Raw genomic sequence first — 24,997 nt, forward strand, 5'->3', positions numbered from 1 at the left:
GCTATAGTATGAATGTGCAAATGACCAAGGACAGAATATTTTTTTCATTTGCTAAGGAGGACTGGACTGGACACTGGACTGAAAGGACGAATTTTATTATATTAAGTTAAAGTGAGACAGCAGGTGGCAGTAATGCAAGATTATGGATGCCAACACTGTCGTAAAACACCAAAGAGACCATCCGATGCACTAGGTGGCAGTATAACAACAGAAACTGATTCATCTGCCACCGAAAACAAACCAGAGAGCGAAATATACACTTGCAGGCTGCCAGGCTCACACACGTGGACACTGCTGTAATAACTGCAACCAAAGGTATGATAATATATTTACTGTTACGACTATTAAACACATAAACTGGATCAAAACATTTGATATTTTATGCGAATAACTTTTCCATGTGTCGCTATAGCCTGATTGTATGCAAATAAAGTGCTTTAGCAGGCCAAAAGAATTCTCACATGTCATTTTGATTTTAATTTAAACATCTTCGTCTGTTTTGTTATATCAATATAAGGTACTATTTGTGGTCCACTACATAACTTATGTGCCAAATCTCATGCAGCCTGTCAAGAATATGTCCATTGTCCAAGTCCTTTTTCACCGGTCAAAATAAATGAAAATGATTTCAGATTGTTTTTTCGCAATTGTATTATATAGTAATGAAAAATCCAATGATAATCGCAATGAAAATTAAACTAAAAGGTGATGAGGTTAATCTCAACATTAAATAATATTGCGATGCAAATAAATTCCTTACTTTTAAACTAAAGTTCTTTATGTAAAATATACTTTATTTTGAGGTGAAATAGGACGTTTGATACAATATATAACATTTAGATTTATCCACTAAAACTGCAGAATGGTTGGTTACCTTGTGTAAAAACAGAAGTTATTTTATTATCACATGTCTCTAGATGACATCATTAGCACATCAGTTGAAGCGGCTGGCTTTGCCCCAGAATGACTCGAATCTGCTCAGTCGAAAAGAGGTGGCCTCTGTGCTCTTTGACCCTAAAGATGCTGCTACCATGGACCGCAGCACCTTCTATGCACTGGGTGAGTTGCTTGTCTTACCAGAGCTTTTTCTTGTTTTTCCTCCTACCCTCTACGAACACACTGAAGCTTGGTCAGTACAGAAATTGAATGAAGTAATCAAATGAAAATAACGCTGCATAGTCTTCTAAACCTAACCTTAACCCATTTAGTTACCTTTTATTCACAAGTACTTTCCTAGGTAAGTACACGTACTGTAAAATAAAATGCAACCTAATCACTGTAAATAATTATTGCATCAAGCAGTAATAGTCACCTTGCCTAATTTCAGCTGTAATTGATATTTCTGAACAGGCTGCACAGGACTTGAGGAGCTGATGGGTATTGATCCAGCATTCAGTGAGTTTCAGGAGACTCTGTTTAGTCAAGCCTCTCTAACTTTAGAGCGCAGCATTCAGTCAAAAGAAGTCAACAAGAAACTGGACAAGAGCATCTCACTCTTTCTTACTCGACTGTCACCTTACTTTCTGCTCAAGCCTGCTCTGAAATGCATTGAATGGCTAATACACAGGTAAATTCAGTAGATTTGCCATTTTCACACTTGCGTGTTTAAGTCTCACTTTGTGATTCAACAGTTTGCAGACTATTGATTTAGGCCTGGTTTCACAGACAGGTCTTAGAATAAGCCAGGATTAGGCTTTAGTTTAATTAGGACCTGTACGTAGCTTTTATAAACGTGCCTTAGAAAAAACATTACTGATGATGTGCATCTTGAGACAAAACAATGGCACTGACATATTTCTTAGATATGCCAGTGCACGGTGCAACATGCATTGTAGTCTAGGACTAGGCTTAAGCCTTGTCTGTGAAACTGGGGGTTTGAGTGCGATAAACTTGTAAGTGGCAAAATTGTGCTGTTTTAGGGATTTTCTTGATTTAAAGTGTGTAATTTATTGAATTTTGAAATGCTGCTGAATATACAAAGACAGCTGTAAGTAAACCATTTGTAGGCTGACTTCCTGAAAACCACTGGTTTGGTAATTATTTTTTGCAGTATCGTTTTGAGAACTAGTAGCATAAAAATCATACACCTTTTATAATATAATATTGCAGCATGGAAAAATCTTGACCTGTCACTTCACTTATAAAAATCTTCACTTAACAAATTGAACTTGATTTCAGATTTCACATTCAGCTGTACAACAAGGACAGCCTGATTGCTTGTGTTTTACCGTATCATGAGACTAAAGTGTTTGTACGAGTGATCCAGCTTTTAAAGATAGAGGATCCAACCCACAACTGGCACTGGCTGCATGGACTTCAGGTAAATCATATCAATTCGTATCATATAAGTGACATATATGTTGTCAACTTGTCAGTGTAAAGAAAGATATTCTTGGGGCCTGTGCTTTATCTATAGAAACCTGGTGTTCCCCTGGCCCGAGGAACTCTGCTCACACACTGCTATAAGGATTTAGGCTTCATGGATTTCATTTGTTCTATGGTCACAAATTCAGTAAGGGTAAGAAACCTGGGCTGTGTGCTATCTATGCTGGTTAAAGTCTGCCATCCAGTAATTCTGCTCTGGTTAATGCTTTGAATCATATTGTAGGCATACTCTGGATTACTTCGGGATGGGAACTGTCCACAACTGCGTGTGATTTTCTCTTTCTATGCATCTACCATCGTTTCTGCACTTGATGCAGTGGAGAAGATAACTAACTCTATCATTTCCAAGCTGCTTCCATTTGTACAACTGGTAAGACAATAATTCAGTAACGTAATGCAGATGTGGTTAAGTTTATATTATATATGTATATGTGTCTGAGATATTTTTGATGGATTATATTTTTGTAATATTGTATAATTATTTTTGATGTTACATTGATATAATATAAGCTTTGATAATCAGAATTTTAATTCGTAGCCAACTGTTACGAACCGTTGTGGGTCTAGGGCTGGTACCGCAACATTTATATATTGAGTGTACTGCTGGAAGTGGCGTGTGGTGGAAAAACACATGTCAGACTCATTTTGAAGAGAAAATAACTGGAATTTATTTCCATAAGCCGAAGCCATTGAATCCAGTCAAATAATAATGTGTGCTATATACAATAAATGATAGGGTGAATAAACAAACAATAAATAGGAAAAGAACAAAAGTGGCGCCAAAAGAAAGAACGCAAGATAACAAAAAACTCCTTAATCTAAACTAATCTAACCAAAGTAAAATGTAGAAAATAAACCGAAATCTTCGGTGCATCTGGCACCCTAACTAAACTATCTAATAAAACAGAAATACAAGGAGTGGCGCTCACTTCTTACCTGGTGTGTCTAACAATTATCTGCTACGGGTGCAATGTATATCGCGATATACTTGCCAATGTTCTTTCCCCAGAAAAGCAAGCAAAAGGTAGACAACACAAATGAGTCTCACCCATCCAAAAGGAAAACATGTCAAGTACAAAGCACATAGCACAACACTCATTCAGGCAAAAGCATACACAAACTCATTCCGCTACTAAGAGCTCAGATCGCTACAAAGAGCACAAATCACTACAAAGAGCACAGAGTTTGCTACCAAAAGCTACAGAGAGAGAGTGCATCAATGAACACAACATCCTTTTAACCAGCTAGGACGGCCTCCAATTAATCATCAAGCCCCGCCTTAAGGATGAATGACGTCCGACTCGGCCAATCACAGCAACCTATAAGCAGAGATAGGGTGATCGAGACAGAGAGAGGATAATGAGCATAACGACCAACACGTGATAAACACACCAACGTGCACAGAATAACAAAAACATAACACACACACGTGTGGAACGTAACACCAACTGATAAGATTTTTTCAATGACTATTATTTACATTGACATCAAATTCCATTTGAAGTCTATATTCAGGTTGCAGTCATATTCCCAATACAGTGCTTTGCTTGTTTGCATGTAGACATTGGAAAATTCCTGTGTACGTGGTTGTCCGATGTTATTTTCGGATGATTCAATTATGCTGCCATACAGAATGCTGAGTCATTAGTTTTGTTACTACTTTTTCCACAATACTTTAATTATGGCTAACACTTCTCACCTTAAAGGAGAACTCCGGCGCAAAATGAACCTTTGGTCTAATAAAACATTGGTACCTAGTTAACCGTTCTCTGAGATTTGTTTTCATGATGATCGAATGTAAAGAGTTTTATCTCTAAAAACTGTTTAACGTATAACGCTAGTAATGGGGGCATCTATTAAGTAAAAATAAATCGCTAGTTTATACCACTAACAAGACTCAAAATAGCCCCACACTAACACAGTAACATAATGAGGGTCCCTACATGCAAAACGAAGCATTGAGAACTTTGTAAGTGTACAGACCGTTTAATAAGAAGATATTTTATGAAGACAGTCCACTTCGTGTATACAGACAAGAGCCATCTTTGGAAAACAGTCTCGACTAATCAAACCACGAACGACGTGCTAAGTGAGCTGAACTGTATGAAGTTCAGTGAATTTCTGAACTGTATGAATGGCATTCGTGGTTTGATTAGTCGAGACTGTTTTCCAAAGATGGCTCCTGTCTGTATACACGAAGTGGACTGTCTTCATAAAATATCTTCTTATTAAACGGTCTGTACACTTACAAAGTTCTCAATGCTTCGTTTTGCATGTAGGGACCCTCATTATGTTACTGTGTTAGTGTGGGGCTATTTTGAGTTTTGTTAGTGGTATAAACTAGTGATTTATTTTTACTTAATAGATGCCCCCATTACTAGCGTTATACGTTAAACAGTTTTTAGAGGTAAAACTCTTTACATTCGATTATCATGAAAACAAATCTCAGAGAACGGTTGACTAGGTACCAATGTTTTATTAGACCAAAGGTTCATTTTGCGCCGGAGTTTTCCTTTAAGAAATGCCTGACAACTACACCACGAAATGAAAAGTGCCAGGCAGTTGTTAATAATAATTATCATTCTTAATCATTTCTGTTAAAGTGATATTTTAAAGGCTTCTAATTTTGTTGTGGAGGTCTCCTATAACAGGTTTACATGCATCAAAGGTCAAAAAACTGTTTTATTTTCTAATAATATACATTGCACATCACCACATTTTTCAATGATTCTCAAATGACTCAATGGATGAATCGGTCTCTCTATATCCCTCCTTTCCGTGAGCCTACTCTGCTCTGATTGGCCAGATGGGCCAGTCGGTTGTGATTGGTCTACCACTTACAGCGTATTTCGGAAGCTAAACGCCCATTACCATAACTGAACTTAAAGGGATAGTTCACTTTGAAATTAAGTTTTGATATGTTTTAGCTTACCTCAAGGGCATCCAAGATGTAGGTGTCTTTGTTTCCGCAGTAGTTTCAATTTTGATATTTTTAGGTCAAACCGTTCTTGTCTGTCAGTCATATAATGCAGGTCTATGGTCACCACCTCAAAGAGCATGCACAGAGAAGTCCAAATTAAACATAATTTAATGACTCGTAAATGTAAGTACACATTGATGGCCTAAGACACGAAACAAGTGGTTTGTGTGAGAAAATGAACAGTATTTATATCGTTTTTACCTCTTGTAAACACAGCCAGGTCCAAGTGATCTGAGGGCGTGGGCGCTTCGGTCTATGCGTTACAAGAGGTAAAAACGATATAAATACTGTTCGTTCTGCCTAGAACTTCTGCCCCCCTAAAAATGTGAGATTAATGTAGGCTACACAAATTCGTATTCGCTTCAGTCTTGTTATAATCCGATTCAGCGCGTTCTTCATCTTCAATCCGCAGCGGCGCCGAGCAGAGAGCACGTCAGAAACGGAGGACAGGGTGTGTGTTCACGTGTGTGTTCATCTGAGCCTCATTGGTCTGTCACTGCTCGTCAATGTCAGAATATTTGAGATGACCAATCAAATCAAAGTAGGCAGGCTTTATGTTCACAGACGTTGCTGAGCGCGAATTTTAACAGTGCGACTCGACGCGTACGGTCAAGTGCGAGATAAGATGTAAGTAGCTAAACTTAACATTTCATATTTTACTTTATTAGGTCATAAATGTTAAACGAATGACAAAAAATAATCAGGCAAACTAATATAGTTTTGTCTAATTTCGCCATTTTGAACTTAAAATAGGCCTATGTAACGTGACTCATGTAATGTAATAATTAGTTTACAAGAAACATTAACAAAGCCGTTTTCATCATGTTAGGCACAAGATTAATAATGAATGTGTACATATTGAGAATATAATACAAATTGTAGCCTTTAGTAAATTAAAAAAGCTCAGCTTTAGGAGGGGAAGAGAAAGGGATGAGAAAGGGATGAAGAGACTGAGAAAAAAAGAAAGAGTGATGGAGATGAGAAGAGAGCAGGTATTGACAAATAATCTGCCCACTGACATGGTTTTAAAGCTATTTCTTATCCTTTTTTTTGGTCTTCAAACGTCTTGAAATGCACATATCAGAGAAATAAAAAAAAATTGAACCCCCTACCAACCTCAAATGTAGGACCTCTGTGATTATAAAGCCCTGTCTACGGCCCTGTATTAGGCATAAGATCAATAATAAATGTGTAGCCTACATATTGTGAATGCATTTAATAAACTTAATTACCTTTAGTAGCTTTCAGTAAATAAACGCGTCTGAGAAAATGATTCATAGGCAAAATCAACCTATCAGTTGACCCTATGTTTACTTTCTTCACTGACAGACAAAAATGAAAAGCCTATATCAGTCAAAGCTCAGCTTTATGAGGGGAAGAGACAGGGCAAGATAAAAACAAAGAGAAAAAGAGTGTGATGCTGATGAGGAGAGAAAAATAATCAGCTGCCCATTTTTTGGCCTTCAGAACATCTTAAAATGCACATATGTAGATCAGAGAAATCAAATTTCTCAGGGAGACCCCGAACCCCCCTATTTGCCCTACCTCACATTTGGGACCACAGTTATTATAAAACCGTGCCTTTGCATCGTAACGAAAATGGTTAATAGTGATCTTTAGATCCTAAACTAAAGTGTTACCTTTTTTTTATATTTTTAAAAAAATCATATTGGGGGCTTAGCCCCCCTAAAATGAAAATCCTAGTGACGCCCCTGAGGGGCACTTTAATAAATTATATTCTATTAAAAAGTCGTATCACTCCAGAAATTTAAATTGCATGGAGACTTTTGGTTTCAATCGAAATTAAATCATTACGATTGATGAATCCAAACAGTGTTTACATGAATGCTAAATGAAGTGCTCGGGTTGATGTTCGCGTTTACATGTCACAAGCTTTAAATCGGATTTAGTCTTTTGACATGCGCACACTGAACCAATATACAGAGTTTCCCACTGTTGTCATGTACTAACCATCCTCCTCTTCTTTGTTTTAGAAAGCCGACTTAATATTTATGTATCCGGGCACTGATCTATATAGAATGACATTTATATAGATCAGTGAATCCGGGTCCTGATTAGGAGACGACGAGCACGTGAAGCTTTGTGCTTTTTTCAAAAACGCTGGCAAGGAAAGAGTTAAAAACAACATCAGCTAGTTCTGTGTGTCAAACATCGTTGCCATTTCTACGTTATTGCACATGCGCGAAACTTTCCATTTTCGGTTTTCAATCCGGTCAAGTGTTTACATCTCCTATCAAATGGATTAGAGATTGGATTAAAAAATAAGTTGTATCCCTCCCCTCTCAAACCGATTGAAATTTCGATCAGTTTAGGCACTTTTATTCCGATTGAGGTGTTTTCATGGAGCATTTTCATTATTAGTAATAAGGTATACAGTGCTCCATGTAAATGCATGTTTCTTTCATTTCCTAAAGGGGTTTTTTTTTTCAGACGAAAATAACTACCGTACATTGTTTATAAATTCAGAATAGGCAGTGATTTTCTCTTATTTAAAAAAATAATTTTAACAAGCTTTATTTATCTACAATCTAATATAACTTGAAATAAAATTTAAATAAAATGACATACAGCATCCTGTTTTTGAACATTTCTCAATTTAAGTAGTCTGCATAATAAATATTGTCTTAAACTAAATTAGTCAATCGAATTGGAGAGTTCTCATGACTCTAATAATACTAATAGGTATATTGCCAGATTCCATTAGTATCGGAGTGATGATGTTCATGTAAACGTAGTCAATAACTGTTCCCAGTGTTTATATCAAGCAGTGGGGGCAATGTATTACCCATATATACATAATATAATTTAATGATAGCAAATGCAGTGTACTCAAAATTGCTTAATTGTAGTTATATAATATATTTCTCTACCACATTTTAAAGGTAAATATCACCAAATGGAACGGACAAAAATAAACATATGATAGGAATATTGTTCCAAGAAAGGATCTAAGCAACTGAACCTAAATAATTTTCTGCTTTTTCCCTACATAACCAGGGGCTGAAATCTAGCTTTTTAGACTACACTGCTGCCACTTACATGATCGTGTGTCAGATGGCTGTGAAGGTAGTGATGGAGGATCAGCTGGTGGACACTCTGACCTTGCTGTTGTGCAGGTCTCTAGGTCAAATGCCACAGCTGACCAGAGAGGGTTTGAGCTGCATTATCATCCTCTTGCAGAACCAGAAAGAAGGTGTAGTTGGTCCAAAGTAAGTTTTAGTAATTTGTACTCTACTTTGTCCTTGAATAGGACTAGTCTAGTATATTTCTCTCATAATTATCTGCATCTAAAATTCTTATTTTTTTTGTGTCTTTTCCCATTAGGGCATTTGGGTGCCTGTCTGCTACCCCTACCCTGGTGTCCACACTCCAGACTATAGCTACAGTCCATGACATCAGTCCCTTACTGAGATACCTGCTGCCCCATCTCATACAATCTGTGATGACGCAGGATGGTTGGTTTCTATCTTTGCTCTGTGTGAACCATGAAATCAAAATTCATAAATTATGGAATGTGTGTATTTATGTGTATGTGTATATATATATATATATATATATATATACACATGTAAGGGATAATCCACAGCTAGCTGTGCATTAAAAGATTTTACTGCACAACGTGGAAGCAAAGAATTACATTCAGAATTTGCTGTTATTGATGTTTGCAGGGCAATATTTGAATTGGAAGGGTAAAAATTATGGCTGTTTTATTAGCATACTTCCAACTTAAAATCAGATACAGCGATAAAGCAGTGTCTTAACCCTAACCCTGTAAATGCAGGGTTTACATTGTGTAATGTAAAATTACATTCATTTGAATGCATGAATTATTGCATTTATTTGAATTAATTATTGAGAGAGAGATCTGTATGTGAATCACCTATCTGTGCAGTTTCTCCCTCTACTAACAATATAGCTGTGAGTTTAATTCCTTCAAAAACAGCAACGTAACCCCCTCATTGCTGAGAAATATTCTAGAAGTTTCTCTCAGACACTTCAAATACCTTTGGAAGAGATCGCTCAAACTGTAGTCTCTCTGGATGACTGGGACGTCAACAACAGCGCTTCGCTCCTCTCAGTGACCACGGCAAACGGCCAGTAAATCCATATGCACGTCGCTTAGATCCAGGAATCAGATTACATATCCATGCATTGACGTAATCAACTTTCCGTCGGCTGAATAAAGACGAGTCTGCAGCAGACAACCTGAACCTAGTTTGTTCTCCCCGCCATTCACTCTTTTCAACTAGTCAACGCCTACGTCATCCTACATCCGGTATTCCCAAACCGGACTGACAAAACCGCCATTTTTGTTGTACTATACGTTGCGTCGTTTAATCATTTATTTGCGTTCATTAAAAGATGAAAGTGCATCGTCACAAGTTCAGTAGCGAAGCTATTTCATTAAAAATAGTAAACATAAAAATTTTAATTGCAGATCAAATGTAGACCACCAAAGTGCTCATAGTAGGAGCTGTGTTAAATCAGTCAGACAAGTATATTGGCAAAATGTCTCTTCTCATATCTTCTGAAATGCTGCGTTAATTTTTTGGTGTAGGTACCGTAATAATGAGATTGCAGCTTGGAGCTTTTTCCATGTGTGACTTTGTTTGTCTGTTGATGACAGCAGAATACTTCACATGACATTAATTCACCTGTGCATCAAAGATTATTTCTGGAAAGACTGGAATACATCACATTACATTTAAAATCTAAACTGATTTTAAAACACTAGCCATCATACACTTGCAGACTTTGTAAATGGTTACAGAGAAAAAAGACATGCACTAAACGACTGACTTCGAGGTCGTTCCGAACACCACACCGGAACTCCCGCAGAAACATCCACCTTGTTGCTAGGAGATACGTGAGAAATGAAATCAATGTGTTTTAAAATCGGATCAAAATATCAAACATGTTTGATGTCCTCACACTGGATCGAATCAAAGAGTCTGTGCCCATGCTGAAAATCTAGACTGGTTTTGACCTTTGGCAACTATGCGTCCAGACCAAGCGGCAACCTTCCTGTCGCTCTCTTGAAACCAACACGGAAGTGACTTAATCGACTGCAATCATCGACTGGCCGCTAGAGACAGGATGCAAAAGAGAGTCAATCCCATATATCCCCCATGTTAAAATGCCCAACTTTACAGCAGAAAAAAATGTGTTTACAGCCTGGTGCAAAAAGCTAATTTTGCCCTTCATGACAACTGTGAGGCGGGTGTATTTTTTTTTCCTAATTTTTTACTCATCCATTTAAATTATATTAAACCTTAAAGTTCTGCATAATTAGGCAAGGCACGTTTATTTATATAGCACATTTCATACACTATGGCAATTCAAAGTGCTTTACCGAAAGGAATTAAAATAATCACAAAATAAAAGCAAGGAAAATTAAACCAGTTATAAAAGAAATTAAAAGAGATATATGATAGTTATAAAACGAATTAAAAGTAAAAAGATGATGCATAGATAAACTAATTAAGGGTGTGGTCACTTGAGTGACAGGTGTATTGCCGCTGCTGTCACTACTAGCCATTTGTCTGCTGTCTGTTAGTTGTCACCTCAGCTAATCCCTTTTTGCCCATTTTTGTTTATCCGAGAGTGACGCGCTACCATGGCGACGGCTGGCTCTGCCCACTTTGGGCTTCAAAAATGCTCTTTAGAAACCTGTGAGTGACGTCACAGTCTATGGTCCAGACTGATAATCATTGCAAAAATATGGCCAAAAATTGTGTAATGTATTTTAGCCTTTAGTTTAAGTGTCATTAATCTAAAAATGGAAAGTACTCAAAATAAAGTATGAATGTTCAAACTTTTGATTGGTAGTATCAAGGAACTAATACCTGGACTGGACCCATTGTACATTGTACATAATACCTAATAATCATTGTAAAATCGCTGCTATCACATGATTAATTGGTTTATTTTTTGTTTCCCTATAGGTGAGCTGCAGATTGAAGGTTTGTCTCAAAGTACTGGACTATTAGAATCACTGCTTCAGAATCTTCAACTGTCCAACAACTTGGAGAACACTGCAGCCAAGTAAGCAGGGTTTAATTTAGCCTCAATTATGAGTAAAACTCTCTTTATCCTGGACATTATGCATGTTTTATGGTTTGCTTTATTAAATCTTTATTCTTTTACATTTATTGCTTTGAACAGGCTGCTTATTGAGGAGTATTTTTCCTGCGGCAGTAAGCTTCCCTCAGATAGGATTTCAACTCTTAATCAGACAATTCAATCTACTGTACGACTGTTTGAATCCAGGTATGTTTATAGTCACTTCTGCAATTTTGTGGTATAGTACAGCTCCTAAAATGTTATTAAATCATAAGGAGTGTTTTGTTGATTTTTGAGTTTTTTTTTACTCGTAGGTATCCATGTGCATTGGATGTGGCACTGGAAAATCGTGTCAAAAATGTGTTCTCTGACGATGAAAAAAGTCTGCTTCATCAGTTCATCTCTCTTACTATGAGCTGTGGAAAATATCAGGTAGGCAACCATGCTGTGTGCTTTTTTTTTTGCTTTTTTTTTTTGCAAACAGTCTTTACAGTTTTATGGATTATTTGTTACTTCCAGAATAGAGTCAGCTGACCTTTATCACAAAATAAATTCTGACAGGATAATCAGGACCCCGATGTAAAACTGATATTAGTTAATATGTGACGCATGAAACTGACACAGATGCGTACAATAAGCGTAAATAATGCGTATTATACAAAAAATATGCAGAATGCCATCATTGACCAATCAGAAGTATTCAAACTAAAAAGGAGTACAGAGCGCTTTGTAATAAGAGATATTTGTTTTTAAAAAAAAATGTTTTATTTAGAATTTTTTTTTATGATTTTCATACAAACAAAAAGAGACTGTACACCTTAAACAGCATTAAAACACACTGTAAATGCAAACATGATATAATATTATATAAAATACCAATATATAAATTCAATAAAACAACTTCCTCGTTTTTTTTGATTAAATCTTTTATGTGTAAGTGTTGAGTACTTTTCATATGATGAGCTTCAGTGATTAAATTTCTCAATACAATGACTGCAAATGACTTTACGTTTGTCAAATGTTCCATCTGGGTTTAATTTATAATTACCTTTAAAGATGGTCTTTCTCCATCATTTACTGATCTGCAATGGAATTCAGAATGTGTATGGAATTCAGATCTTTTTCAATCTGCTCTCAAATTTCCAATCAGTTTTTCGAAATCAGAGAGAATAGAACGCTGTTAATAATCTTTAATCATTTAAGTAAACCTTTAATAAAACTAAAACAAGACTTTAAAATGTTGTTTATATGCAGATCCTGCCAGAGTCAGACACCTCTCTGATGCTCAGCCTGAATCATCCACTACCCTCTGTGAGAAATATGGCAGTAGACTACCTGACGAAGATCCTCACCTCACAACATGTGTGTATCTTTTGTATTCTCTTTTGACGTTAGCTTACCATTTTCACCTTGTTTTTCTCATATCATCCCATTGAACATCCACGAGATGCACATTAATGAAATTCATCATGCTTTTTGTCTGTGTGTCTATGGAGCAGAATGGCTTTAATGAGGCATTTTTGAAAGATTCATTGCTGGAGAGAGTAAAGGATGAAGCGTCAGAGGTTGTGCTGTCTGCCCTTAAAGCATTGCAAGTAAGATGACCATGTATTAAATGTCTTCGTTTTTTTTATGTAAACTTTCAATTTTTCTTTTTGTACAATCTAAATGTTAATTGTCAGTTATGGTTGCTTGACAGCTTCACGTGGGACTTGTTGATCCAGAGGAGACTGTTTCCTGTTTGATTTCACTTCTTCATCGCATCAAACCATCTGCAGATTGGTTAGTTAACTGATTTTTTTTAATCTTCTTTAACTCTGGAACTATACAAATCTATGAACAAATAATGACAAAAATATCAATCTGATGACTGCTTGTGCAATGAGATCCGCAATGACAACCAGGGGCGTAGCATCAAATGGTCACAGAACCAAGGGGTGGATCACACCAAACACCCTTGACTCAGTGTTTCCCACACATAGACTAATTTGTGGCGGTCCACCACAGAATCAACACCGTCCGCCACATATTGCGTTTCTTTTTATTTATTTTTTTACGGTATTTAAAACACGCAGCATATTTGTTTAGCTGCATTTCCTTTCCCTGCTCTCCCTTCGTCTCTCTCAAAGCCAATTTTTGTTATTTGATCGGTGAGTGATGTAGATGATTGCTCTCTCTCGCTCCCTCGCGCATATTAATCAAAATCAATTGAGAATTGACACGGCGGTAAAAGATTAAAAGATTGAAAGTTCACGTGGAGGATTCGGATATTTTTTTCCCTGAATTACCGCTGGGTGTGAATTGTGCTAAAAAAAACTTTGCCTTATCTTCTCTGAAAAGCGTTCAGAGAAGCAAAAGCTCTGAAATAAAAAACACTTTCAATAAACAAAAAAAAAAAGCTATCCAGTGATTAAATCATGTGCGATGTCCTAAACTGCCGGGATAATCACACAGCGCGTGGCGTGGTCCGCTAATGACAGTCCTAGAAAATTCCAGAAAGTTCTAAACCGTTCTAGAAAGTTTTAGGAATGCTACACATAGTAACGTTTGTTATATGGTTGTTCCAATTTTTGGGGGTCAATCTGGGGTGACCTTTTTCTTTTTTAACTGCATCTTTATGATACAGGAAGTTATAACCCTAGTCAGTGAATACGTGGCAAAATAAAAGTAGATTTTAAATGTCTTTATTTATTTCATATTTATATTTTTACACATTGCATCAATACAACATATCATTATGAAATTTTCTATATATATATATATATATATATATATATATATATATATATATATATATTATGATGTATCAATCCATATTCATGTGCACTCGTAATGATAATGTTTCCACACTAAATAAGATACTTTAGTGAGATGCTTTATCTAGGCTTGTTTTCTGCAGGTGTTCAGTGCTAAAAGAGGCAGTGCAAGTTCTTGATGACCCACGTATTATTGAGGGCAACCCATATCTTAAGGCACAGATTATTTGGGAGCTCCTGCCATTTCTGGTGTTGACCAATGCTGCGCCCGAGAGTATGGAGCTGCAGATGACATCATCTGTTGCTGAAACCACTCTGCTCTCCAAGCATCCTCTAACTCAGGATTGGGCCAAAGGTAAATTTTACAGGCTGGGAAAAAAAAAATGTATTTGAAATTTGCCTTTATTTCTTCCTACTCTTTAATGGTATTTTCTGGAAATTTCCTTGAAGAAATGTCCAATAGATATTACCTTACATTCACAAGGTTTAACTTCCATATGTGACTTATGTCTGAGTAAAAAAGGAATGTTCAGCATGAAATAATGTTTTATTATTGGTTAATATTATTTTTCCTGCAGACACTGGCTTTGTATTAGAGACAGAAATGTATTAGATTTTAATGAAATCGGTATTGATTCATTTCTTGTTGTCTTCTTTTTCTTTATTTATAGTCCTGAAGGATGTTCTGGTCAAAACATCTCCGTCAGATGTGTTGGAGGTGGCCAACCAAATGCTCACAACAACTCTGGTCAAGAACTTGGCCAACATGGATCATGCAACCAAGCGAAACACTGTAAGCATCCTGTGCAAGCTTAAGGGAATAATTTACCCCAAAATTAACATTCTCTCATCATTTACTTACCTTTGTTTCATTCCAAAACTGCATGAGTTTTTTCAATCAAGTTAAAAAGTAATCTTGTTTACACGTTTTTCTAAATACTTTCACCCGAAGAAAGACTTTTTGTGGGTGTGTCTGTGACTCTTTAAGAGCTTCACAAACCTGTCCAAGTTGTTTCCATTCAAATCTCTTAATACAGAACCAACATTGTCTTAGCTGTGTTTTCTCATGTGTATTTTGCAGCTGGAGAATATGTGTGATATCTTGAGCCGTCAGGGCAGCGGTGTGCGGGACAGAGCCGTATTTGTGGTGTTCAGTTCAGCTCTGCTACAGAGTCTGCAGTCCATGACGGAGAGTCAACACCTCCACACAGCACAGAGCGTGTACAAGCTACTGGAGCCATTACTGATACAGGTCTACACAATCCAACCTGAACAGGTCAGAGTGCAAATGCAGGAACAAATGTCCTCAAACTACTATTTGCCAGTAACAATTTCAAGAAGATTTTGACTAGGGATTCATGATGTTCATCAGCCTCTGGAGCAGGATGACCTTTTGATGTTGGCCATGGCCATAGTTTTTAAAAATGATCGATATTGCTCTGATTAGACCAACCTCTTGTTGTTTTTGTTGGCACCATGTACTTCGTGTTGACTTGTGCCGATAATTTAAATCTAATTTTGACCCATACAGTTAGTTACTTGTATATTTTGATTTTGTAAACTGGACTTTTTGACATATCTACAAATGTTATTTAATTAAAATTACACATAATTGTATTTAAGTCCTATGTTAATTTTCTTTTTTTTCTCTCTAATGTATGTTAGCCTTCTAATGAGGAGGTATATGAGTGTCTTCCAGTCTTTGTGGTATTGGGTGAGTTTCTGCAGAAAATGAGCTCTGGTCTCAATGCAGAGAGAGAACAAGGCCTCCTTCTGCTGTCATTCCTGCGGCTTTTCATCGATGCACTTAAATGTCCAGATTCCTCATTTAAAGGTAAAGGACTGCTTATTTAGCTGTGAACTGTGACATGATTGTAATAAATATTACACAAGTCTTCATTTGTGGCAACTTACACTTTTTGTAAACTGAAAGAACTAAAATCTAAATATTCATGCTATTTAAATCCCTTTTTAAAAGTATTTATTTGTTTATCTACATCTGTATCAGGAGTGTTTACTCCAAGGAGGCAAGGAAGGAATTGCCGCCTCAGAAAACTGGAGGATAAAATGACAAAATATGCCATTTAAAAAGTGTATAAATAAAAAACAAAATCTAAATTGACTGTCCAATAGTGAAATCTCCAGTTTAAGTTACAATAGGAAGCAGCGTGTCTGTTGCCTCCACTGAACCCATTGAATTTTAACAGACCTCCTAAAGAGTGCCGTGGGTTTTGTTGGGGGGTAATTGAGGCTGAATGGGGAAAAGTCACGAGAGTAGGCAATGCCTACATCATGCTGTGATTGGCTATTGCGCTGTTCACGCGATAAATCCTGCATCTAGTTTTGGAGCATGCTCAGCATTCGCAAAATGGTTTGAATGAATAAATAATGGTGTTAATGGGGAGATGAATTAAAAAGTAAGCAAACTCACCCACTTGATAAGAAATATACTTCATTTTAATAAATAGAACAATAAAATTAAAAATAGAATTTTTTTGGTTGTTATTGTTTTCTTGATAGTGTAAGTAATGTTTATTTATTTAACCTGAAAAATGTCAACATTGTGTAACAAACACAAATTCACTTTTCTTTTTACTGAGGTATTTGCCTAATTTCAGAACATCAATGTACACCACGTATTCACTACCGTTCAAAAGTTCAGGTCAGAAATCATGCTAATTTTCTGATTGTCATCACTGTTAAAAACAGATATGCTTACTTTTTTTCAGTGTTCTTTGAAAAAGAAAGGTCAAAAGAACAGCGTTTATTTGAAATATAATTATTTGTAAAAGTGAAAGTTTTTTTTTCACTTTCAATCACTCATCTTTACTGAATAGAAAAAAATTATTTCTTTTGCACAAAAAAAAAAAGTTACTGCTCAGTTCACTACAAATATTTAATATTTGATGTTCTAAAAATAATAAACTGTTTGGGCAAATGAATTGGTCCAGATTTGATCTAAAAAAGATTTCTGTTGCTAAAAATTGCAAAATTAAGTTTGTTAACAAGGTTGTGTTTTTCAGATGAGCCATGGTGGAACCCAGAGAAAATGGACACTAATACCTGCTGTTACCTGCATCTCATGTGCCGTCTGTTTGACGTGGTTATATCAGGAGCTAGTCAAGGGCCCTTGGCTCACGGCTTCAGGAGCCTAATGCAACCTCTGATACAGGTACTGTATTCTTCTCACAGTTACTGTTTAGCAGACAACTAGCCTATATACTTCCTCTTCCTCTCTAGAAGGAATAACATGCTGTTGAATTTGAATTTTACTGATGTATATGAGGATTGAGGAACATTAATAGTTTGCATAAATATGCAGTTCTTGGACATGATTTTCAATCTTGCCATGCTAGAATTATTCCAGATACTGCCATTGTTACAGCAGGGCTCCAGACTGCGACCAAATGGTCGCATTTTACGACCAAAATTTGAGAGTGTGCGAGCAGTAAATTTGTCCCCCTTTTTTTTCTACACGTTAAACGTGGAAGGGGCTTATCAATGAATCTGGAATGTGTGGCAGGCCAATGAGTGTGAAGAATAGGGAATGGCCACTGTAAGTGGCTAATGTGTGGAGGGGGAGGGCCCTAGAGATAATCGAGCGCGCTTTTAAACGTCTGTGGGAAGGAGACGGAGACGCAGACAACCTGCTATATGCGTTTGAGCCATAGGGTCTGAGCAATCATGAGCAAGCGAACTATTGACTTGTTCTTCCGACCTGCGGCTAGTGTGCCAGTTAAATTCACTTGCTGGCTTCCCAAATAATACATTACAACAGCGATAATCAAAAAACGTGAACAAAACAATTACTCTTTGTAAACACTGTTCAATGTGAGTGCCAAATCTCGAACATGACCTGTCATTTACGCCGCCATCACCTGGGAGTTGATAGCGCACGAGCGCAGGCGAGACCTGAACTGCAGACGTTACCATCGGTGTTTAAACTAAACTCATTTAAGTTTTGCCAATGTAAACATTCAAGAGCAAGACGCGAAAGAGAACTTGCGTCTAGAATATTTGTGCGGGCGTGTCTGTGCGCGCACGCACGCGTGTGTGTGTGTGTGTGTGTGTAGGCTACTCATCTCAGACAGCGCGCAAATATTGAGTTCTCTTTCAAGTCTTGCACTTGAATGGACAAATTCACACAAAAAGTATGTCAACATGTCTGTCTTGATGAGTATCCTAGCAGACACAGTCTGTTATGCCTTAACCCTGTGGGGTCCAAGGTGTTTTTGGGGTCCTTGAGATGTTTTGACATACTCTGACATTTGTGCTTTTTTCAGTTGCTTATAAACATATTACTGGCAAAGGTGTAATTACACTCTATTTAGCACAAACAGGGCTACCATAATGTGTTATCAACATGTATGTACATTTTTGTATTTTTGAGAGAATATTGTTTATGCGTGGTTATTGAAAAAACTAAACCTTAAAGTTTCTGAAATAAGGCCACAAAACACATACTAAATATCTGTCCACAAGACTTTTGACTAATGGATGTTGTCGCCTAGAGTTTTTTCTTCAAAATGATCTGAAAATCATCCTGCCTTATCATTCACATAAAACAATAGATTGGTTTAAATTTTTAAATGACACTTTTTGTTTGGAAAGGCAATATGCGCAGGGGTGTGACCTGCTGTGATTCACACCTGAGAAGACAATGGGCCCGCATAATGAGCGCATAATGGGGCTGCATACTAATGACCCTTTCATTCAGGTGTGTCACTGAGCCACAAGAATGACAAAATATATATATATATATATATATATATGCCTATATAATGCAAAATTGGTTCACAGTTCCAATTATTTATTTATTTTGCAAATTGTGCTTGCAAATTGTATAATATCAAATGTAAAAATTTCTAGTAATTGTGCAGTTAATTCTCATACTGTTTTTACAGAAAGTTTGGGAATATATCCCAAATGTGTCACTAATAAAACACAATACAAATAATTTAAAGAGGAGGCTTATATTGAGCTTTTAAGATTTACCTAAGATTTATTTATATGTAGCCTACATATATTTTTGCTATTTTAATAAAAAGGTTACAATTACAACAACAATTAAAATTTTAACTATATTTCAAATGTAATCTTTCTTTGTATATACTAAAGTATACATTTTATCATACATATTTTACAGTTGCGGATTAATTAGTTTGAATATAGCCTACAATCGAACAAACACTATAATAACATCTTAGCAAACAAGCTTATTTGATGTGGCAGTATTTTACAGTAAAAACGACATCTTGTCTTTCATATGTAACATCGTTTTTATGATTAGGACGTATTAATGTTAATTTGCAGTTTAATACGTTGCTTATACAAAGATATTTTATTTCAACATATTTCAGTCGATTTTTTTACTCATCTCAGTATTGGAATATATTTAGGTAAAAGCTGTTCATTCATTCACACACAAAAACGCGATTCAAACAGTCTTTTTGTTTACAGACACTTCCATATCGCGATTAGAACAAAGCACTTGAAAATAAAGAATGTACCTATTCCTCGGCTGGATCCGTTGCTCCTCCAAATGAAACCTGTACTTCTGAGGTAATTTTTTCCAGGATTATTATTAAGATAGTATTATTCCTCACAGCGTCATAAATATGAGTCTCTTTCGGTGGGTTATCCAGCTGATGTGTGGGCGTGGATCGCCTCAGAGCATTTGTGTTTGAATAGAGCGCGCGCTCTGTGGGCGTGGTCAAATTAACTTTAATGAGCTGAGACGAGAACGACTATCATCTCTCTCTCTTTTCGTACAGATTACATAAAATGAGAAAATTAGTTTTTTTTATATAAATTAGTTCATTTAAAAGAAGATAATTCAGGCTTCATGCCTGTGTGCCTGTATAACTGTTTGACTGAGTATTTGCAGAGTTACAGTTCATTTTTCGGACGCGTTTCAGAATGGACTTCACTGACAGAGAGAACGCAGAACGCGCATCATGTTTATTTTTCTTTATTAGGCGAAAAGCACAACACTTTGTTTTTATTATGAGGTTCCACAAAAAAAATACAAACTCAACAGGATCGAATGATGTACAATACTTATATGTAAGATCAAAATCAACAGAGTAATTTGAGTCTCTTTTGCACTGATAAGGAAAAAAGTGAGCTGGTATCGCCGGCGAGACCGCCGACCCCAGAGGGTTAAGTGAACTTATATGGTCAAGAAAGACACTCACAGTATCGTGTAGGCCTACTGAATCAGCTCTGAATTGAATAGCTTTTGTAACTTTAATAAGGATTCATCTTTAATTTATATAGTCAAATATGCAATGTTATTTTACATTTGATTATTTTATTAAATTTCTGTACCTGAAAACTAATGTTAGTCTTCTATTGTATTTATTTGTGCTTTTGCTTGTGGTTAGATTATTTGTTCATATTTTCTTTATTTTATTTGACAGTAGTCTTTTTTTCCCTGAACACATACCGAATCATACCGAAACCGTGAACCTAAAACCGTGGTACAAACTGAACCATGAGCTATTTGAAGCGTTGCAGCTAGTACAGTGTCACAGTCGGAAGATGATTCAGAGTGAGAGGTTTTTGTGGCGAAAAAGGCCAAACCCACCATTTTCGTGAAGACTGGCTGCGAGACTTCAGCTGGTTAAGGTAGTACTGTAAGGAGACGAACTCCATGACCTGCGAATGTTGCAGTCGCTACCCCATAACTGCGGGGATTGGGAACACGAAGTTTGCCGACAGTGCAGGCACTTCAGTTTAAACAATACGCTAGTTAAACACAATCTTAGCCTCAAGCGTAGCGTATGCGGTGACATGTTAATAAATCAAAAAGCAACGCCACTGCCGGTTGCTTTTAGAAGACAAGAGGTTGTAACGTTAAATCAGAGGGCAAAGGCATTGTAATTTCTGCATCTATTATCAAAGTATTTATTAGTAATACACTGGAAATTTAATTAGTAGAAATGTGAATATTTGGTTAGTATGTTGATATACGGTGTGTGCCTCTAAATTTTCTGGTTGTGCCCCTAAAATTTTCAGTTGAGGGCCACTGTGCTCCTAGTGAAAAAAGTTAGTCTGGAGCCCTGTCCAGTGAGGAAATGCTTGATTTTAATATTTATTTTCTAGTGTATTTGATTTAAAACAATGGCATTGGCAAGATGGCTAATTTCTCTCTGGTTTTGTCATTTTGCAGGTGCACCTGAATGAGCCGATAACAATGTTTAAGTTTCTCTCTCTCTTATGGGGCTACAACGGTAATTTGGGTGATCAGTTGGATTGTCGAGTTAGTGCCATACTGCAAACTCAGGTTCTTTATGTGGGAAAAACTTTGCTTTGCAACCAGCCACAAATAACCCTTAACTTACTGGCATCAGGCTCCTCACCAGGTATGTCAATATGGTTTCTCTCAAATTGGGTTAGTTACATATGTTGTACGTGTTTTTTTTGTTTTGTTTTTGACTGTTGGTACATCCACACAGGCCTGTCAATTATTTAATACGTTTTTAAAAGAAAATTCTAGATTTCTCAAACTGCATTGAAAACACACTGGAAATGCAAACATGGAACACTATGTATCAAAATTGATTAATTTGATTTGCACTGTTTATGTAGAAAACAGTTGTGTAATTGTTCCTCTATGAGGCATTACTGACTTTGATAATGTGTAATAAGGCTGGGAGATAAATTAAAATAATTGTGAATGCAGTAGACTAGTTCCGAGCCCTTTCCTTGTCCCATGAGAACACCAAGATATTTTTATTCCCTCTCTGAATTAAACCTTATTCATTTCCATGAATTGTTTCTGTTTGTTTCAATTAATCTGTTCAAAACACTCATCGGATTTCACTCAACATTTTTATTTACTTTAAATATTTTAGTAAAAATATTAGATGGTGTATATATACCTGATGTTTATTACTATTTTATATTTGTGCCAAAAAATGTAAATTATTAAATAGTTTATTCAGTTTTTTTACGGCAGTTTATAAACTAATAATTAACTATAAACTAATAGTTCGCAAATGATTTGTAAGCACTTTTACACTACACTTAATATAAAGTGTTACTGAATTTTTTTCCAGAGAGATTTTGTTCTCATGTGCGTTTCACTGTGGTCGTGTTTTTGCAGTGGTGCCATCCTTGCTGGTGTGTCTATGTTCAGGCGTGTGTGAAGTTCGGAGAGCTGCCATTGCTGTGCTCCACTCTCTCTCTGGGGTTGTTTCTTCCCCTTATTATCCGCTTGTGGAGAACCTTCTCAAAGCAACAGAGGAGATCATAGCTGACCCCTTGTACATCAACCAGGTCAGTCAAACCACACAAAGCATCATTGCTGTGGGAAACGGGATTTGTCATCTACTTCATAGTTATATTGCGTTATTTCTGGAAGATGCCTAAATCAAAACTCTTTATGAAATTACACTTTTGATGTTACTGTAGGCACTGTCCAAGATGTACGAGGAGGCAGTGTCGCTGAAAGATAAGAATAAGAAGCTGGCGTCAATCAAGCAGCTCTTGCAGTCCGTGCAGTCACCCTGCTGCCCTGCCTACACCTCCAAAACACTGCTACGAGCACTTCAGGATGTTCATGGAGAGGTACTGTGACCAAACTGTTCATTTTAGTTTGCATCTCCTCTAGTAGCGTATTTGGTTTATATGAAAGTGTTTTGCGCATTCAATGCATTCTGGTTGTCATTTTTGGCCTTTTTTTTTGTCATTATTAAAAGAATAGTTCACCCAAAAATGAAAATTGTCATCGTTTACTCGCCATCATGTCATTCTGAACTAGTATGGCTCGCTTTTCAAAATGCAAGTCAATAGGCCCCAGAACTTTTAAGCTTGAAAGGTTTGGTTTCTGGATTTCTTTGGTTTCATGATGACATGATTTTTATTCTGGGGTAAACTGTTTTTGCTTATTGGGCGTGTTCATGGCAGTATGAATCAATTTAATTGTAATAATAGGGCTCTATGCATACATTTTTTAGGAGCACTTGGACTCATAATTAAAAAAAAAAAAAATTAGGAGCACCTTCTGATCAGTGACAACCATTAACCTTCCAATTACGGGGCAATATTGTCCCCCTTAAATTGATTTCTGGGGCATTATACAGGTTTTTTGGGGGTTTTTCTTGTTTTTCTAACCTAAATACCAATGAAATGAAATGAGTAAGAAATCCATCTTTGCACTGCAGAGGTGACAGAAGCTGTATCTGAAGTGGGATTTAGTAGATGTAATAAAAGTGGGTTAGCTTTAAATGTTATGAAATTTAGATGCACCTAAATATTTCTTCACAATTGTACGTAGTAATTTTCCGTGTGACTAAATGTGTCGCATTGTAGAGCCCTGGATAAATGATTCTGGTACTGTTGAGTCGCCACATGATCTCCAATGTAAGATCTGGGTCCTGAAGCAAAACCAGTTGAGCACCAATGTAGTAGAGTTGGTAGGCCTGTAGGCATTTGTTTTTTAAGTAACCATTGCTTATTTGGCATGCTTATCTTATAATAATGCCCTTTGTCCAGCCTATTTTGGCCATTCTTCTGCCTGCTGTGGAGCGACTTCTTGAACAGTGTGCTCCAGATTCATGCACCTTCCTGCCAGATGAGGCCCTCCTACTGAAGCTCCTGCTGAGCAAGTTCAATGAGACGTCTGCACCTTTACTGGTCAAAGACCCTCGGTGCCTAGAGGTCTTCATTAGGGCACTGGGCACCTCAGCCAAACCATACCCCACTATGCCTAGTTTCCAGATTATTGCCCTTGAGCAGGTTGGTAAACGTTTAGAAAAAGTTTGGGTGAACTAACCCTTTAGGTATACAAAAGTTGTTTTTTAGAGTTCTATTTTGGGTCTCAATTAAATTTTTGGATGGACACTTCTGCTTGGAGATGGTCCATTAAGACTCCTCATTTCACATAGACTGCTCATTTTAGGTTTGCTAATACATACTCCAATATTAAATGTAATCATTTAACATAGTTGTCACTATATTGTGAAGATAATACATACAGTATATCATAAATAATATATAATAAAAAATTGTTGTTGCACCAAATTGGACACAGATCCTTCTCTATGCTTAGTTTTGTTTCTAAGTTAATTTCATATTTCCTCAGATCACCAAGCCATTCTTCACTGCTCTTGGAGATGAAAAAATTCAACAGAAAATCCTTTCTGTTCTATTTGACTTGCTGGTGGGGAACAAAAACCCTGCCTGTGCCCAAACTATCAACAGCGTCTTTAAAATGGTATGTTAATTTTCTTTTTTCCCAAAAAATATTTTTAAATGATATCTAGAAAAATGTGTAATGTTTTTCACTTTTTGGGGGCAATAATAAACCTGTTAAATGTTTTGCTGTGTCCCTGTTTCTAGATTGCTGTGGATGCTGAGCTAGTGGCCAATGAGCTTATGCCTGTAGATAAACAAAGAGTTACTGCTACAGTTCAGCAAACACGCAGGAGTAAAATGCAAATGAGGTGCGTAGTTGTCCTTATGTAATAGACTCTAAACTTCTGGAAAATTTTAAGATTTTAAATTGCAAATTTTCCCCCCAGAAAAACACAAGACTCATCCGGGGCAGTGCCGCAGGAGGGTGTTGTCTCTTGGCCAAGGGTTACCCTGATTTTAGAGCTGCTGCAACACAAGAAGAAGCTGAAGAGAGCCCAGTATCTTGTGCCTGCTCTGTTTAATCTGCTCTCCAGGTATGTTAAGACAACATCTACTGTCATGTTTTGACATTAGACATTTACTTAAGTTTCCCATATCAAACTCTTGAATTTGAAAATGCTCTTGTCCAGTCAAATCAAATCTCAACAAC

General features: G+C 36.7%; 1 protein-coding gene across 1 annotated transcript in view; it reads left to right on the plus strand.

The window, feature by feature from the left end:
* The first annotated feature begins 224 nt into the window (after positions 1-224).
* Positions 225-24,997, plus strand: part of heatr1 (HEAT repeat containing 1) — a 49,645-nt gene continuing 24,872 nt past the window's right edge. Inside the window, exons 1-26 of the mRNA XM_056245805.1 lie at positions 225-315; positions 918-1,059; positions 1,351-1,567; positions 2,179-2,320; positions 2,417-2,518; positions 2,609-2,755; positions 8,384-8,595; positions 8,711-8,841; positions 11,332-11,431; positions 11,552-11,656; positions 11,764-11,881; positions 12,704-12,811; positions 12,949-13,044; positions 13,149-13,231; positions 14,349-14,560; positions 14,877-14,998; positions 15,287-15,481; positions 15,871-16,039; positions 17,229-17,377; positions 21,380-21,572; positions 22,316-22,488; positions 22,624-22,779; positions 23,707-23,949; positions 24,296-24,427; positions 24,553-24,656; positions 24,735-24,881. Of these exons, the coding sequence (XP_056101780.1) occupies positions 918-1,059; positions 1,351-1,567; positions 2,179-2,320; positions 2,417-2,518; positions 2,609-2,755; positions 8,384-8,595; positions 8,711-8,841; positions 11,332-11,431; positions 11,552-11,656; positions 11,764-11,881; positions 12,704-12,811; positions 12,949-13,044; positions 13,149-13,231; positions 14,349-14,560; positions 14,877-14,998; positions 15,287-15,481; positions 15,871-16,039; positions 17,229-17,377; positions 21,380-21,572; positions 22,316-22,488; positions 22,624-22,779; positions 23,707-23,949; positions 24,296-24,427; positions 24,553-24,656; positions 24,735-24,881 (3,698 nt within the window). The 5' untranslated portion in view covers positions 225-315. The remainder of the gene's footprint in view (positions 316-917; positions 1,060-1,350; positions 1,568-2,178; positions 2,321-2,416; positions 2,519-2,608; positions 2,756-8,383; positions 8,596-8,710; positions 8,842-11,331; positions 11,432-11,551; positions 11,657-11,763; positions 11,882-12,703; positions 12,812-12,948; positions 13,045-13,148; positions 13,232-14,348; positions 14,561-14,876; positions 14,999-15,286; positions 15,482-15,870; positions 16,040-17,228; positions 17,378-21,379; positions 21,573-22,315; positions 22,489-22,623; positions 22,780-23,706; positions 23,950-24,295; positions 24,428-24,552; positions 24,657-24,734; positions 24,882-24,997) is intronic.

The sequence above is a fragment of the Rhinichthys klamathensis genome, unplaced genomic scaffold, assembly GCF_029890125.1.
Source record: "Rhinichthys klamathensis goyatoka isolate OS25496 unplaced genomic scaffold, OSU_Roscu_1.1 h1tg000035l_1, whole genome shotgun sequence".
NCBI lineage: Eukaryota > Metazoa > Chordata > Actinopteri > Cypriniformes > Leuciscidae > Rhinichthys > Rhinichthys klamathensis.